At 46.1% G+C, this 17,873-nt stretch overlaps 1 protein-coding gene across 3 annotated transcripts in view; it reads left to right on the forward strand.

Moving 5' to 3' along the window:
- The window catches only part of LOC133847410 (uncharacterized), a 53,049-nt gene extending 35,978 nt beyond the window's left edge, over nucleotides 1-17,071 (forward strand). The window contains exons 1-5 of one of the 3 annotated variants that reach the window (XM_062282433.1): nucleotides 4,054-4,424; nucleotides 9,651-10,241; nucleotides 10,376-10,669; nucleotides 11,248-11,376; nucleotides 11,454-17,071. In XM_062282433.1, coding sequence (XP_062138417.1) covers nucleotides 9,744-10,241; nucleotides 10,376-10,669; nucleotides 11,248-11,376; nucleotides 11,454-16,163 — 5,631 coding nt within the window. In that variant the 5' untranslated portion in view covers nucleotides 4,054-4,424; nucleotides 9,651-9,743 and the 3' untranslated portion in view covers nucleotides 16,164-17,071. Of the gene's footprint in view, nucleotides 1-4,053; nucleotides 4,425-9,650; nucleotides 10,242-10,375; nucleotides 10,670-11,247; nucleotides 11,377-11,453 lie in introns of those variants that run through there. The other 2 variants (XM_062282434.1, XM_062282436.1) reach the window with 2 other exon arrangements.
- The last annotated feature ends 802 nt before the right edge of the window (nucleotides 17,072-17,873 follow it).

The following is a 17,873-nucleotide window of genomic DNA, read 5'->3' on the forward strand; positions in this document are numbered from 1 at the left end:
CGCTCGCGCTCTTTGCCGGTCTTTGGTCTCTGCTCTTCTGCCGTTTGTTTGTTTCCCTGTTTGTTTTGACTCGAAGACGTTGCGCTTTGTTTTCACGTGCCCCCTTTTTACCTTCAGCCCGATCGTCGGTTGTCATAGAGCCCTGCACCGCTCTCCGTCCCCCCTCCCCTGCTCCCTCCGCTGTCTCCACTTGTCTGCTGCCACATATTAAACGACATTAGCAAGAACAACCTGGCAACCCCTTTTTTTCCTGCTTTTGTTTTTGGTTTTTGTTTTTTGTTGTATTTCGCTGTCGTTGTTTGTCTGGCTCTGCATTAATTATCTTGCTCTGGCTCCCTCGCCCCCCCTCTCTCAGGGCTTTTCCACTTGTCGCTGCTAAATTAATTTAGCTTCCCCCACGCCTTTTTCCCAGTTCCCAATGCTCGGTTCTCGGTTCCCAGTTGCCTAGTGCAAAGCCAGTTAGCATTTCCCAGTTTAATTATGAATAGCTTCAGTTTTTAACTCGAGTCTTAGTCTTGGGCTTTAGTCACTCGTCCGTCACGAAACAGAGTAAGAATAAGAACTAGAAGTAGAACCACAAGTAGCAGAAGAGAAGAAGAAGAAGACGTTGGCCCTGTGAGAAACTCCCACGACAAGAAGCAAGCAACAAGAACACGCAACACAATTCGGATCGTAGATCTGCATCTCGCGATCTGCAGCTCTGGATCTGGATTTAACCGTGTGGGCTTTGCGTTGATTGTTTTTTTTATTTTCACGGCCATTTGGCACCGCTCCCCTTCCTCCCTTCCTCTCTTTTAGTCTCTCTTTTTAATGAAAAATTGTCTCGTCGCAACGTTTAAGTGAAATTTTAACGCATCAATGCGCAATTCCCACAAGACACCAGGCATTTAAGTAGTGTCCTCATCCATTGTTGCAACTGCAACAGATTCGGGAAAAAAAGTGTCGAAGAGTGTTTTCTCCTGTTGATGTTGATGTTAAAGGACAAAGTCATTAAAAGACGCGTCGCATTTCCCTGAATCTCTGATCATCAAACAGCAGACAGCAGACACAAAAAAGCGACGGGGCAATGACTAGCCTCGAAGTCTGTGTGTGTGTTGCAAGTGCCACACACACACACACTACAACACAACACACCACATCAAAAATGGCTGTACCACTTTCCACTCTCGATTCTTTCGGTGATAAGCTGTTCTTATCGAGGGAGTTGCTTCGTCTTCCATTCTATGTTTGAGCAGCAAACACTCTTGTCTCTATTGTCTTTTGTCTCTAATCTCAACTCCACGTCTGAGTGTGATCTGATTTTGATTTGGATTCAGATTCAGATTCGTTTCGTTTCATTTATTTGCTTGTGACTTAACGCCGAGCAGCCATAAACCCAAAATTAACATGAACATCAACATCAGCAACAGCTTCAGCATCAACATCGCATGGCGGCCATTAACACTCACCTCATCATCATCATCTGATTTGGGGATCATCATCATTGTACAGCACGAGCATGTTGGCGTTAATGAGTCCCAAGGAGGAGAGTTCAGATAAAGAAAAAAAAGAACTCGCTTCTATTTTTTCTGTGCTCTCTGTTTCCAAGTGAAACTTTGAGCACATGCCAAGCGCAGCTCCTGATTCATCTTCGAGCTCTTCCAGCGAAATCTTGCACAATCTTTGCACTCGCATTTATTACTTACTTATTTGTATTGTATTTAATTTTCGCATTTGTTGTTGGCACTTTCATATTCCACATTTCCATCTACTTTTGCATTCCCATCCATCGACGTGTTCGTCGAAGGTTGTCGCACATTTTCAACCATGAGCTGAGCTTCAACTCTCTGAGTCTGAGCTCTTATCAGATCTTTTGCATATTTCGGTAATTGCAAACAATGCGAAATCCGAACCGAAGCGAAGAGAACTATGAGATAATGTCGAATACGAGTACGAGTATTAAATACGTTCTTGTTTCCAGCTTCTAGTTGAGTAATTTCGTTTATCAGATCTTTCGACTTTCGTCTAACACATTTTAGTCTGTACAATTTAACGCTTTTTACTATCACAATTATTGTAGTTGTGCTTATCGCTGGCATTTCTCTGAAATTATTTTAGAATTAAGTTCAGAGCAAAGAAAGAAAAGAACAATTTTTGATCGTAGTTGACTCAATATTGAAATTCTTAATCTTCCCGCTACCCAAAGGGTAGAAGTATTTCAAAGTTGTAAGAAATACTTTTGCAAAGCAATCTGGTATAATGTGTACTCTTTGAATTTGGTATTTTATCAATATACCAAATATAGACTTTGGTATATTTTTAAAACTCGTGTGGTATATTAATTCGGTATCTTGTTTGACTACTTTGATTGACAATCTGGTATATTTTGAATATTACATCAATACACCAAATATAGATTTAGGTATATTTATGCCTTCTTTTCCTTACAATTTAGTATATTTTGCATTGTATGGTATATTTTCTTTCTTAATTGCTTATCTTTTCATTACTTTAACTCTTCAAATTCTAAAATCTCCGTTTACAATATCCTCTTTGCTTCGAATGAGATTAGCTAAGAAGCTTAACTCAAATACTTTGAGCTCTCTTCTCTATCACTCTTTGTTTGGCCACAAAAAAGTGATCGAATCAATCAATTCGCTGGTGTCAAATTGCCACAGTGAATGAGTCATAGAATGGACAGCTTTGTTTGTAATGGAGATCGAGATGGAGTTGGAGTTGGAGATGGAGTTGAATGCAGCGCAGTGAAGTGAAATGGCATGAAATGAAATGCTGTAAATGCTGTTGTGTGTCTTCTAAAGTCGCGGGGGGAGCAACAACAATGCCAGCCATTTATGTTTCTGTGTCTTTGGGCTTTTGAGTCATGCCAGGCCAACTCATGATGGGCTTGTAACCGATAAAAAACGCCAGCAGCGGCTGCTTCGAGATGAAGATGAAGACGCTTTTAAATATATACGAGTATGTATGTATATACAATATTTTGTGAGGCAAACACAGACAGAAAAACGTGCAGCATGAACGTGCTGTGGCTTACTTTTCACCTACAACAACTTGGTCGCATCTTTAGCTAGTTTGTTGTCGCTGTTGCTGAACCTTGTCTTTTAGGCCGTGTTTATGGGTTGCGGGTTGTGTCGGTGTCGCTGTCGATGTCGCTGTCGGTGCTTTTGGGTTTTTCCCCCCCCTTCTGTTTATGTATTTTTTATACATTTTTGTTTTGTGGGTCGATCGATGCTGCTTCGATGGAAGCTCTTATGCTGGCTGGCTGGCTGGCTGGCATTTCCGTTTTTTTGCGCTGACTCAGCGTGGCTAAAAACCCAATTTCGATATCGAATTCGCAGTCGAATTCAATATGCTGGAAGCTGTCTTCTTGTTTGTTGTACACAAATCTGCGCCGCATTTTGCCTCTAATGCCAATTAAGGCGCCGCCAGAGCGACAGTCACTGTCACTGCCACGCCCACAGGCGCACAGGCTGCCCCTCCAAAAGTGGGCAACTGGTTTGCGCAGAGCCCTTTTGCTTAAAGCTGCGAGTTGCGACTTTTGCGCCATTTCCATTTGTCATTTCAAACTGACGCAAATCTGTGGGCTCCAATCGCACACACACACACACACACACACACACACAGAAAAACTATCACGAGCACAGGGTGACTCTGTTGGTAATCGAGAGAGAGAGAGACTGAAGAGAGCGCAAGCGCAGCAACAACAACTTGTTTACCTGACTCGAGCACGTTTACCTGTTTAATTTTCCATCTTATTTCTTTTTGTCTTAGGTCTGCATGTGTGTATGAGTATATGAGTGTACAAGTGTGTGTGTGTGTGTTTGTGTATTTGTTGTTGGCCTACTGCAACACGCAAAACTCCCCCGAGTTGCGACTTGAGGAGAAGTCGTCTCGTTTCTTCTCGCCGTATAACAGAAGTTCTTCTCTCTCTCTCTCTCTGTCTCTGTGCGTCGTTCTCGCTCTCTCGCTCGGCAAACCGGTCGTTGGCAGCTCGCGCTCTATGACGACTTTTAGCCTGCGCTTGGCCTGGCCAAGAGAAACGAGTTTCAGTTGCGAGCCAATTTCAGTTGCGCACAGACGTCGCGCGTCGTTCGTTCGATCCGAATACACTTTGAATGCGATTCAATTCGTTGCGAGCACAAAAATACAAACTCGAATATCGAAACGGGAATTCAAATCTCTGCAATACACATAAAAAAAACGCGCGCGTTCGCTGAAAAAATAGAAAAAACATATAAGAAACACATTCGCTGACTCGTTTATTTTACTTTTTTTGTTCTTGTGTGTTTGCTGAAAAGCTTAAAAGTTGTTTAACAAAGCAACAACAAATGCTGTACAATACTTTTGGATTAAATACGCGCCATTATTAAAAGGATATTTCAAACATTGGATATATAAAAAGAGAAAAAAAGAAGGAATATGTCAGCGTAAGTAGCTTCGATTTGAAGTCGAAGAGATTTGCCAGCGATTTTAGTCAGCGTTTGTAATAGAGTTTGTCTTTTGTCGTTTGCCAGATTCAAAATTCGTGTTCGAGCTCGAATTCGAGTTCGAGTTCGAAAAACGTGTAGCGCTGTCATAGATTGATCCGCTAGGTGTTTTTAGTTTTTTTTTGGTCTTTTGGACATTTTGTTGACTTGATTTGCGTTTCAATTGGCCGTTAGCAGCGCTTTGGCCTTTTGTCTGTCCGTATGCAAATTGAGTCTTAGCCTTCACACAAAATCAGCTTGGCCACTAAAGAGTTGCTTATTAATTGTGCTGCGAGAACAGGATTGAAGCAAAACGGAGGGGGGAGGGGAGCAAAAAAGGGCGGCTAACAATGATTTTCTCAAGCCGCAGGCCTTTCGTTTCCCTAGGGAAACAGCCACAGAGAAACAGCACGCGATGGGGCAGCAACAAGAGCAGTAGAAAAAGAAGTAGAAGTCAAAGTAGAAGCTTGAGTCTTAGAGTAGCAAAAGAGTGGAGAGTGGGGAGTGGGAAGTGAGGGGAGGGAACCTTTAGCAAATTTGCATTGCAAAGCCATAAAAGCGGGCAAAGCACTTGCCACGCTATGACTTCAACTTCAACTGCGACTGCGGCTTGCCACAGTTTGCTGTGCTCACTTGACATGCGACAGGCGACGCGATGCGACAAAAACAAAAGACTTAAGCAACAAACTTTGCATTTGGTCATATGTCGCAAACACAACGCAGCAACGTTCTGTCTTTCTCTCCCTCCCCCTCTCGAAGCTTAAGCGCCTGCATTCAGCATATTAATAGTTGCCTCAATGTTGTGTGGCATTCTTGCCACCAAAATATTTATGGTTAATTCTCAAAGCGTTGGCGCATGTTTGGCATATGTAAAAATGTAAATTTGTGGCCGTCTCTCTTTGTCTCTCAGTGTGTCCATCAACTGAGTCCCTCCTCCTCAATCTCCTCCTCCTCCGCCTGCAACCAATTGGCAGCCAACTCACGTGCCGCCAGCAACTTCTTTGCAATTGCCTTTGACTTCGACTTCGACTTCGACTTCGGCTTTGGCTTTGCATAGCTTATTAAGCGTGCTTAAACATGCCTCTCAGTCAACTTATCTCTCTGTCGTTCTCTCTCTTTCTCCCTCTCTCGCTTTGTCCGCCAACACCTGTCTGACATAAAATATACAAAACAATATCTGTCTTTTGCATCTTTTCAATTTGATTTCGAGTTCAAGCTGCGAGCTAAGATTTTAACATAAACTGCATTCAATGGTTGTTGTTATTGTTGCAGTTGCACTTATCATTTGCTGCATGACGCAAGCGTCTTTTGCTTTGTCGTTTCACACACTAAACACGGCAAATAGTAGCCGAGTAGCAAAGTAGCTGAGATCTGAGATCTGAGCTCTACCTGCTTGCCTTTTATGGCCATCTGCCAACGCTGCCAACGACAGGTCAACAACAGAGTCTCATAGAATTGGTTTTCTTGTTACCAATCTCAACTGCTGCTGCTGTGAAAAAGGTCAGCAATTGTTGCTGCAATTGCGGAAGCAGCAAAAACCAAGCACTGAGAACAAACAATGGCTCAACTTTGCTCAGCTGAATGCATGACGAATGTCATAGTATATAATATACTAGATAATATAAAACATTCTATACTCTACACTATAATACAGAATATACTAGACAATATAATACATTTTATACTATATGACTGACAGCAAACAATGGACAAACTTTGCTTAGCTGGATACTGGATAATATACTACATTCTTTAGTATATACTATACTATATACTATACTAGATACCATACTACATAATATACTAGACACTATACTACATTTTATACAATATAACTGAGAACAAAGAATGGCACAACTTTGCTTTGTTGAATGCATCACGAATGTCGTTTTATATAATACTACACTACATAATATACTACATTCTATACTATATACTATATACTCATAATATCAGCCCCCGCATGTCGAGACAGTTTATGCCATAAATCATTTTGAGCAACTACAGTAAACAGCATTAACAATTAATAAGAAAGAGAGAGAAACCCAAAGACAGACAGACAGACATCAAAGTGAATACAAATAAGCGATTAAAAGCGAAATAAACATCGCACTTAACAATCAGCAATCGAGTCGCAAGCTGGCAACTCGTTTTGCATAATGCAGCATCGTAGCTTGTTCATATGAAAATAAATATCAATTTAAATATATCGAGTCAACACATGTCTCGCCTCTCCCTTCGCTCTCTCTCTCTCTCTCGCTCTCTCGAAGTAGTTTCAAGGACTTCCAGTTGATGTTGTCGCGATGTTGTTGCTCAAAACTCAGCATTTGCCATTTGACAGAACAACAACATTAATAATAACTACAACTGGTCTCTCTATGCTCCAGAGTTGTATCTATTCATATCTACAGCTGTGAACATTGAAATAGCAGTGCGACTGAAACATAACTAAATAACGGTTTCTTTTTGCATATAGTTGTTGATCGCTTGCACATTGTTTATATAAAATGGAATATAGAGATAAGAAACAGATATCTGTATGTGTGTGTGTGAGTGTGTGTTAACCATGACCAACAAAATTGCAAATCAGTTGCGCGTTGTAAAAGTTGCAAAATGTTGGACAATTGTTTTTGTGTTTTTTTTCGGGCCACTTGCAATTCAATTGGCAGTGACTCAAGAAGAATCCAGCCTCAGTTTGTGTAATTTACTGTTCGCTTTGGCTAATTGTAATTGCCACACGGATGGGGAACCAGTTGACCAAACTAATTGCAGCTAAAAACCGTAACGCTGCCGCTGCCGCTGCCGCTGCCTCTGCCCCTATTCCCTTTTTCCCCCCTAGACTCTAATTAACATGCAACTGTTGCTGACCAAACACCGCAAACAATAAGTCACATTACACAATCTGAACACACACACACACACACACACACACATACGCACACGTGTCAATGCAATACGCTGGAAAAACAATTAAGCACAAATAAAAGCAGCGCCCAAAACTGAACTCGAACTAAGTACAATCAACCAACCAACAACAACAAAATACAAAATAAAGCCTGCAACTACAATAAACAAATGCTTGTACAGCACTACACAAAAATAATAAAAACAAAAACAAAAAAACAACGGCAATAAAAGCAATAGCAACAACAATAACAACTACAACAACAACAACTGTCCAAATGTCCACTTCCGGTGTATGGGAGGCTTTTCCGCCTATTAAGCAGTTGCAGTGCTCAGAGCTCTTTGTTTGCTGTTCTTGTAGCCGACGTTGAGACACAGAGCACGACTACAAAATACCCTTTCGAAGCATTGAAGCGATTGCATTGCATCCGCTTCGCTTTAACTTATTTTAGCTTAACGGCCACAAATTCACTTAGCGGCATATTTGACATTAAACAGTATTCACTGAAAAATAGCATAGAAAATTAAGATAAATTCATTACTTAGTGGCAGACTTCTGCTTACTTAACACCAACAAATGCCCTTAGCGGCATTTCTTACATCAGTCCAAATCAATTGTAAAACAGCATAGAAATTAAAGCTTAATATGCTATTCATGCATCACTCTACACTTACTTACTTAACGGTCACTTTATGATTATTATAAAAATGTACTTACTTAATGATCGGAAACTAATAAAAACGCATAAGAATCACAGCTAAATTGATGTTGCTTCCCTTGACGTTTTTTGCACTTTTTTTTTTAAATGATATTGTTTTGTTCAAAGGCAGTTATGCGAGGTGTATTGATTGCTGCCTCAATACTCCACTGTATGCCACAGTGGTGGCAAAAACAGTTGTCACATTAAAGCAATTAACTCGAATCGAGGGGAAAAGAAAAGAAATGGAAGTGGAATGAAGACGAAGCTCAAAGTTGATTCAGTTGGCATCAGTTGACAAATGTTAAATGTGCTATACACCGACAACGATTTGGGGATAACATGTCATTCCAGTTGTTGTAGTTGTAGTTGTTGCTGTTGTTGCTGTTGATTGACAACAACAGCTGAAAAATGATTAACTAAACAATTGTAATTGGCAGTGTGCAAAAGGCAAAGCAACGACACAAAAAAAACAGAGCTAAAGCTGAGGCTTTATTTCGAAGACCATATGCCGCATATGGCGTCACTTTGCAGTCGCCCCCTTTAAGCCACTTGCTATATCTTCCCCCAACCCACGCCCTTCCTCTCGCTAGCTCTGGTCTAAACGAGTTCGCAGTTCTCAGTTTTCAGTTTTGAGTTTTGAGTTTTGAAGGCGTCGTCAGCAAATGACAACTGCTAGTTTGCCACTTGCCAGTTGGCTGATCCCAAAGTCCAGCTCTGGTAATTTAAGAAGTAAACATTTGGATACTCACAACACTTGACTTGACCGTTTGCCGCTGCTGCCTTGGCGGCACTTTTTTCTGTTGTCGTTGGCAGTTCACAATTCGCAATCAGCAATCCGCAATCCACAATCCGCAATTTGCAATTTGATTTTGGGTGACACACAAAACAGACTCGATTCGGTTCTTTGCTTTGTTGACACTTTCAAAGCGTATTAAACGGAGGGAAGAAGGGAAAGATTCAGATGAAGCTGGACCGGTTTTAATAAGCCAAAAACTTTCGGCCCGTTTCGTCAGCGGTCAGCAAATGAGGTCGCAAAAGCGAAAGTTTAGTTTTGGGTTCGGTTCGCTTCTCTTCGCTTGCCTCTCGCTCTCTCTCTTTCCCTTACTCCCTCACGCTTTTGGGGTGTGTCAGTGCTTAGGCACCTGTGCTTTTACCCCTTTTCTCCTTGCTTCAACTTGTCCTACACATCTGTTCACATCTGTGCGATCGTCGCGTGACCTGAGCGAAGTCCAAGTTCAAATCGGTTTCAATTCGCAGCTCTAGTTCTCTGCTTCTTCTTCTTCTTCTGTAAGTTCAACTTCCTTCCACGAGCCAATTTCTTACTGACTCGTCACATTTTGTTTGCTGTTTCTGCTTCATTCGACATTCACTTCCGTTGCTCGTTCTCTGCCTTTGTTTCTCCCCCTCCGCTTTACTTTCAATTGTGTCTAGTCAGCCAACGCAGTCTACGTTATCGCAATCGAAGACGAAACTGAAGTCGAAGTCACCGTCGTCTTTTGTTATCGCTGGTAAAACTCTGAGGCCAGACCACATGCCACATGCCACAAGCGACATGCAACTTACGCCAAATTACCTTCCACAGTGCCACAATGCTAAGCGACATCATTAATTAAAAAGCAACAGCAGCAACCGAAACGAAACGAAACGATCGAAGCAGCCAACACTCGAAGCCACAATGATTAAGTTTCGCTACAAGCGCAAGGAGCCAAACAATGTGGTTGCCACAGCCCCAGCAGCAGCCACAGCGACAGCAGCAACCACGACAGCAGCAACAACATCTCCTTCAGCCGCAGTCTCCTCAACAGGAGCAGGACAAGGATCGAGTCTATCGCTGACGCTGTCGCCAAAGGCGCCTCAACCGCATCCAGCGCATACACAGTTGCATCACAGTCCACATCCTCATCCTCATCCTCACGCACATCTGCAACAGCTGATTAGCAACAATGGCACGCTGCCACGAAGCAGTCCGAGGAAGCTGCTCATGGAGAGCGGTGAGGGACACAAGTCGGCCACGTTGACGCGTCAGACAAAGAACCACCACAGTCACAACCACAATCAGCAGACGGTCTGCGGACTGGCCAAAGTCTCGAGCAGCGTCGAGCTGGCGGTGCTCGGCTACAACAACAACAACAACAATCCATCGGAGCGGGATCGTTGCATCAATGCGGTCATTGTAAGTCGAGGACACAGAGCTTAACCATTTACCATTTACCATTTGCAATGCCAACCATAATTAGACAACCATAATTATTACTTTTACAAACTCTTATCTACAATTGCAATTCTTTGTTCTCCCCCCCGTCACAGGAACTCTTCCAGCAGCTGCAAACGAGCTCGGAGCCAGCTCTGTGTCCGGAACCCTTGCGTCGCGCCTTGGCCAGCGGTCCGTTGGCTGGACGTCGTTTTCCTCTGGGCTGTCTCGGCGATGCCGCCGAGTGCTTTGAGCTCCTACTCCACCGCGTTCACTCGCACATCTCCCCAGACGATGGCGACTCGTGTGAGTCGCCAGCCTGCATTGCCCATCGACGCTTTGCCATGCGCGTCATCGAGCAGAGCGTCTGCAAGTGCGGCGCCAACTCGGAGCAGTTGCCCTTCACTCAGGTGAGTTATCGAATGCAGCTGCAGTTCAAGTCAATTCAAAGCGGGTCGAAATCTGGTCGCGATAGATTAGTTAACTGTAACTGTAATTGAAACACACGCAAATGTGGGCTTGAAACACCTGCAAGCTTGGCAACTCGCCAGCTGCCAATGCCAAGTTGCTCCTATGTAAATGTCCGAGAGTCGAACTCAGAATCAAACTTGAACCGGGACTGCGACTGAGACTAAGACTGAAAGCGGGTGCTGGCGCCTCAGAGCAAGCGAGGAACAGTTAGACGCAGCTTGTGACAAACTGGTTTCACCTAAACATGAACGTGAACGTGAACATGAATACTTACGACTCTGCGCAGAGTGCGTGTGCGAGTTGGGGTTCGAGTTCGACTTCGAGTTCTTTAAAAAGAAGTTTGACCAGTGCTCAGAACACCCACAAAACCAACGAGAAAGAAACAGTTGACTGTCATAGACCCGTTCTGAGTCAATAGTAATACCAGGTGCTTCCGCTCGGTTATGTATGGTTATGTTAGATAACTGAGACTCCCTTTTCTTATGACTCACTCTTGATCTCTTCTCTCCACTTGCAGATGGTGCATTACGTCTCCGCCTCAGCGCTGACCTCCCAGAAGAGTCTAGCGCTGCAGAATCATCAACAACTCAGTTTCGGGCAGCTGCTGCGTGCTGCCGGCAACATGGGTGACATTCGCGATTGTCCGGTAAGTATTTCAACAAATAACACGCAATACTTAACAAGATATGGTAACTAATGTATAATTTTTCCTTTGCTTTGCAGAACACCTGCGGTGCGAAGATCGGCATTTGCCGCGCGCTTCTCAATCGACCCGATGTCGTCTCCATTGGCATTGTGTGGGACTCGGAGCGTCCAGCGGCCGATCAAGTGCACGCCGTGCTCAAGGCTGTGGGCACGAGTCTGCGGCTCGCAGACGTCTTCCATCAGGTCAGCGAACAGCGATGGGCACAGCAGGCCCAGCATGAACTTGTTGGCATCGTGTCGTACTATGGCAAGCACTACACGACCTTCTTCTACCACACGAAGCTCAAGGTGTGGGTCTACTTCGATGACGCCAATGTGAAGGAGGTCGGACCCAGCTGGGAGGGAGTTGTCGACAAGTGCAGTCGCGGTCGCTATCAGCCACTGTTGCTGCTCTACGCCGTGCCACAGCCACCGAGCTCGCAGGTCGCCGCCGATCTACTGCCTATGGGACAGACGACATGTTCCGCGACAGTGCGTCGTGCCGTCACCCCCAGTCCGGAGAAGCCGAGTCTGGGAAACACGAGGCGGGCCATTACACCGACGCCGATGCCACTGCGTGCCCCCTTGAATGATTATCAGAACCTGAGCGTCATCCAGAAGAATATCTTCCCTGTTCCTGTTGCACCTGGATCAGGAACAGGAACGGAAGTGCTGCCAACTGGCAGCGACGAGACGGATGCCTACATCAGTCGCAAGACCGTGGAGCATGTGTTGAGTGCACAGTATCAGAATCTGAGCGTCATTCAGGATAAGATTGCCTCCTCGTCTGGCTCCTCGGCAGTTGGCAACAACAACGTCCCATCCATCGCTGTCTCTAACTCGAATGGCGACAAGGACGGCGGTTTCCTCAATCGCAAGCCCATCGAGGCGATGCTGAGTGCACAGCTCGCGCGTCGTCAGCATCTGCAGCTGCAGCGCAGCCACAGCGCCGAGTCGAGTTCGGGACACACAAGTGGCGCATCCAACGGCAGCTCGCCACCGAGCGATGGCCTCACCATTCCGGAGCATTTGAATCAGCCACGACGTCGCGACTCGGGCAACTGGTCCGGGGATCGCAACAGCGCCAGTTCGGCCAGCTCCACAACCCTGGACAATCCCTACCTGTACATGGTGGCCAAGCGCGGTGTTGCCGCCGTTCCCCAAAGTCCCACGCGACACGGACACGGCCATGGTCATGGCCATGGACTGCCCTATGATGCGGGATACGACTCGTTCTCGCTGAGCTCAACGGACTCGTATCCCCCGAAGCATGTGCTCAATCCGCAACTGGCCAAGATCCCAGAGGCGGGCGCAGGTGCAGCCAATGGAGCCAAGGGACCGGGTCACGGACATGGACACGGTTTAACCCTCTCGGGTGACTGTGAGAAACTGTGCCATGAGGCCGATCAGCTGCTAGAGAAGTCGCGACTGGTCGAGGAGTCGCACGATCTGGAGACGGCCCTGGTGCTATGCAACGCCGCTGCGGGAAGAGCTCGCGCTGCCATGGATGCACCCTACAGCAATCCACACACGATGACGTTCGCCCGGATGAAGCACAACACATGTGTGATGCGGGCAAGAAGTCTCCACCGACGCATCCTCGTGGAGAAGGGCGCCGAGAGCGAAGCGATGCCGGAGATGAAGCACATGCGCGAGGGCAGCAACAGCAGCGTCAAGCACATGCGTCAGAACAGCAAGGATCGAACACTGGACAAGCTGGAGAAACTGGAACAGTCGCCAGCCTCGTCGACCTCCTCATCGGTGGCCAAGAGCATCGAGATCTATGCGACCCTGCCGAAGCGCAAGAGTCCGCTAAAAGCGCTTGTCGGCGTTGGCTGCGACGACAATGCCATTGAGTACGAGCAGCAGCTGAGCACCCCGAGCAACAGCCAAGCGAAACCCGAGCGCGAGAGTCGCTCGCTATTCGGTCGACGTGATAAGGATAAGGACAAGGACAAAGAGAAGGAGAAGCGCAGTCGGAGCGAGGATCGCAACAAGTTGACGCGCGAATTCTCATTGACGGAGACGCTGCTGGTCAATGCCAAGGACACCCTGAAGAAGCACAAGGAGGACAAGGACGAGAAGAAGGAGAAGGACAAGAGTGGCAAGAAGCAACACAAAATCCGACGCAAACTCCTGATGGGCGGTCTCATACGTCGCAAGAACCGTTCCATGCCCGATCTCACCGAAGCCGTTGTCGACGACAATCACAGCCATGGCCACGGCAATTCTCACAACGTGGGCAGCAGCAGCCACACCCTCGCCCACAACAGCAGCAGCAACCACGCACATACGCACGTCCATGCGCACCTAACCACCCTGAATGCACCGCTGACCAGCTCGGTTGACGACAGCGCCGTCGGCTTAAATCTGCATGGACATGGCAAGCATGGTCTGGGTCTTGGGCTCGGACATGGTCATGGACAAGGAGGATTCATGATGAGTGGCTACATTTCGGAGGGACACTTCGACTACTCGAGCAAGGGGAACGGACACAACACCAACGGCAACACAGCGACCATGTCGAGTGCCAATCCGAACCTAGAGCGAAGCAAGCTGATGCGCAAGAGCTTCCACGGCAGCGGGCGACAGCTGACGATGGTCCCTAAGGTGGCGCCACCTCCGCCTATGCGTACCAGCTCCTCCCTGACCCCTCAACAACAGCAGCAGCAACAACAGTTCCATCACGAGGCCAATCTGTCGAACATCTCAGCGATGAGCTCGAACACATCGATCAGCGAGGATTCATGCCAGACCATCATCACAACCTGTGCTCAGGTGCATTCGGAGCAGAGTCCCCTCAAGGACTTGCAGCTGCAATTGGCATCCTCATATCCCAGCGCAGCGCAGGACGAACTCGACGGTCGGCAAACGCAGGCGCCAGAGCTGCCGCCACCTCCTCCACTGGAGTTGCCCCCGTATCCCAGCCCTCCGCAGTCGGTGTGCCATTCGCGACAGGCGAGTGAGGATTTCCCACCACCGCCACCACCTGAAATCGATCTGGAACCGCTCAACCAGCAGCTGAGTCATCTGCAAGCACTCGAGGCGGCCAGCAAGCAGCAGCGCCAGCAACTGGACTCCCTTGAGGGCACCACCAGCATTCTCGCCCAGCTACAGCAGCGCCAGCATCTGTTGAAACTGCGCAAGGATCAGGCGACACCGATGCCCATGGGCATGGACTGGTCCAAGCAAGCGCCCAACGATCTCAGAAGCAAGCAGGAGACATCGGCATCAGCGTCGAGCAGCAGCAGCGTGCGGGATTTGGCGCATCGCTTTGAGCAGACTAATGGCAACAACATGCGTTCCTATGCCTCTCAGGAGTTGCTTAACAACAGCCCCAGCTCTGGTGGTCAGGGTCAAAGTGTTGCTTCCCTTGTTGGCAGCGGACTGCGAACGCAGATGAATGGACTGCCCAACAATAACAGCAAGCAGGAGTCTGGCGATGAGGTTGACTGTGCGCTGCCCATGCGGATGCCGCTGGCGATGACGCATCAACAACAACAACAGCAGCAACTGTTGCTGCCGAAGCCCAAGTACGAGATGTCACAATCGCAAATCGCCGAGGAGATACGCGAAGTGGAGCTGCTCAACTCGATGGTGCAACAGACACTGAACCAGAGCAATCTGCAATCGCTTCAGGCGCCGCCAAAGCGTGTGAAGAAGAAGAGCGTCTCATTCTGTGATCAAGTGATTCTGGTTGCCACCGCTGGCAACGAGGAGGACGATGATTTTATACCCAATCCGATACTGGAGCGTGTGCTACGCACTGCGCAGCATCCCAACGAGAAAGTCACTGCTCAGCTCATCCAGCAGCAGCAGCAGAATATGCTGCGCTTGCAGACAGAGCCACAGTCACGCCAGCAACATCAACAACAGCAGCAGCAGCCACCAACGCAGCAGCAGCAGCAAGCATCTCCCATGCTCGGCAGACCCGATATGCAGCGATATGTGCAGCGTCAGCAGCAGTTGATGCAGCAGCAACAGCAACAGGAACTGTTTCGCCTACAGCAACAACAACAGCAGCAACAGCAGCAAATGCAGCAACGAACTAGCATGAACGGTTTATCCAGCAACAACCTTCAGCACTTGCAGCAACAACAGCAACAGCAGCAGCAGTTGGAGGCTCAGTACACGAGCATGCCACGAGCCATGCACTTGGCATCTCAACACCAGTTGCCGCAGAGCTATTCGGTGCAGTTGCAGAAGCATCAGCAGCAACAACAGCAACAACAGCAGCAACAACAGCAGCAGCAGCTGAGCCTTGCCTACTTTAGCCATGGAAATGCGGGGCAAATGGAACAGCAGCCGCTGCCCTCGCCCTATCAGCGTGTACCTGTGCCCCATGGACCCTACTATGCACCTCCGCCCCAACAGCAGCAGCAGCAGCAGCAACAAGTGATGAATTTGAATGGCAAGCCAGCGCAGAAAAAGGTTAGCTTTGAGCCAGGAACGAAGGGCGAAACCGAAAGCTTGCCACCGCCACCGCCGCCACCACAAACAAAGCTCGCCCTGCAGAATAATGGATTGCCTGAATCGATGGCGGGCAACGCAACATCAGCAGCAGCAGGAGCAGCAGCAGCAACCACAGCCATCACTGCCATTCCCACCCGCGTGTACAACAATGCCATCGTAAAGGCTTCGGCCAAGGCCGTCGAGTGCAATCTGTGCCGCAAGCGACACGTGATTGCGCCCGCCGTCTACTGCACCAACTGCGAATACTATCTGCAGATGCTGAATCAGCGCAGATGATGATGATGATGATGTTTAGATGTTTAGATGTTTAGATATGTTTAGTCTCTAACTGTAGATGGAAACTGTTAAATCTCAAGCAATGCTGCCACGCCCAAAACCACGCCCATATGATGCATATGATAGGATGAAATGTGTACATAGCTAATCATTGTCGTACGTACAATATGTAGAAGTCGAAGCTACTGAGGATCAGGATCAGGATAAGGATGCGAATGCGAATGCGAATGGTTCCTTGTATGGGGGTGGGCAACAACAGTCCTTTTATGGTTCCACATAAGATGTCCAAACTGTATCAAGCCTCGCCTACGCTTACACACATGCACACACACTAACACACACATTCATACACGCATGTTCCCAGCACACATTCATATACGTATACTTGCCTTTATACATATATCTAACACATGTCGCTCACAACGAACAACCACAACAACAACAACAACATCAACAACTCCATCCAGCCTGGCTTCCGTAAACTCATTCATTTTTTTTCTTTTTTTTTTGTAACAATTCTTATAATTATTTTACACATTTATTTTTGATAAGCTTCGAATTTAATCGTTAAGTTAAGTGCTTTTATACGTTAAGTTTGAAACTCAGCCGCTGAGCTTCCGCCGCCGGGCAGTTGTCGAACGACGCCTGGATACGTTTTTTTTTTTATTATTATTATTACTACTTAAACTATAGTAAGCATTTATTTTTTTGATGACCACTTAATAAGCATATTACTTTATATGTTTTTTTTTATGCATTTTATACAATTTTTTTTAATATTTTATAGCGCTTGTTTACATAGCTAAGATTATTTGTACACATATTTTATAACGACTTTTTTAAGATTTTTCTTTACAGAAAACTGAACAACATAAACGATGCAAAAAAATGATTGCAAATTAAAAAAAGAAAATGGTAAATAATATTTTAATAAATGGACAAAAATAAGCAAACGTGTTTTTATTACTTTAACATTTTCAGCTTTATAAATAGCGAATTTATCGTGGCATACTTTTTTTAACATCCCAAAAATTACTTGCAAAGTATTTCACAAAAATTTATCAAGGCATACTTTTAGGATGCCCATTAATGAAAGCAGCCCATGCTGTGAAGTCTAAAAATTGCTTATAATATCTAGGCATACTTTTAGGATGGGGAATTAAGTCAAAATTAATTTCAGCAGCTAATATTTTGCAGCATACTTTTACTGCGCATCTTCAATTTTTGCATTTCCATTTCAACTTGCTGCCGATTTATGTTCGCCTGGTATCTCACTTGGCCCAACTGGCATTTTGCAAGGGATCTTCGACCTTGTCGCAGATTTGCGGTCAACCAATTTTTAAGCATCACAAATATTTTAAAGCATACTTTTAGGGTGCAAGTAAGATGGCATAAAAAAGTGAAAAATGCATATATCTCAGCCGTATCCTGTCGGATTTTCAAAGGACATGTTTTGTTCGATTCGTAAGGACCAACTCTATCGATTGGCATATAAAACTTGTTATTTTTCAGTTCCGTTTGCTAAATGAAAAATTCGTAAATTATAAATTCAAGGATAACTCGAGAACTACAAGGACGATCAGGATCAAACTTGGCAGGATAATAGTCGTCACGAATATGCTTCGATTGACACAGGACTCGCAAGGATCAACAAGGATATGGCAGAGATATACGCTATTTTCTGTATACATTTTATCTAGGGTCCTGTAA

The sequence above is a fragment of the Drosophila sulfurigaster genome, chromosome X (assembly GCF_023558435.1).
Source record: "Drosophila sulfurigaster albostrigata strain 15112-1811.04 chromosome X, ASM2355843v2, whole genome shotgun sequence".
Lineage (NCBI taxonomy): Eukaryota > Metazoa > Arthropoda > Insecta > Diptera > Drosophilidae > Drosophila > Drosophila sulfurigaster.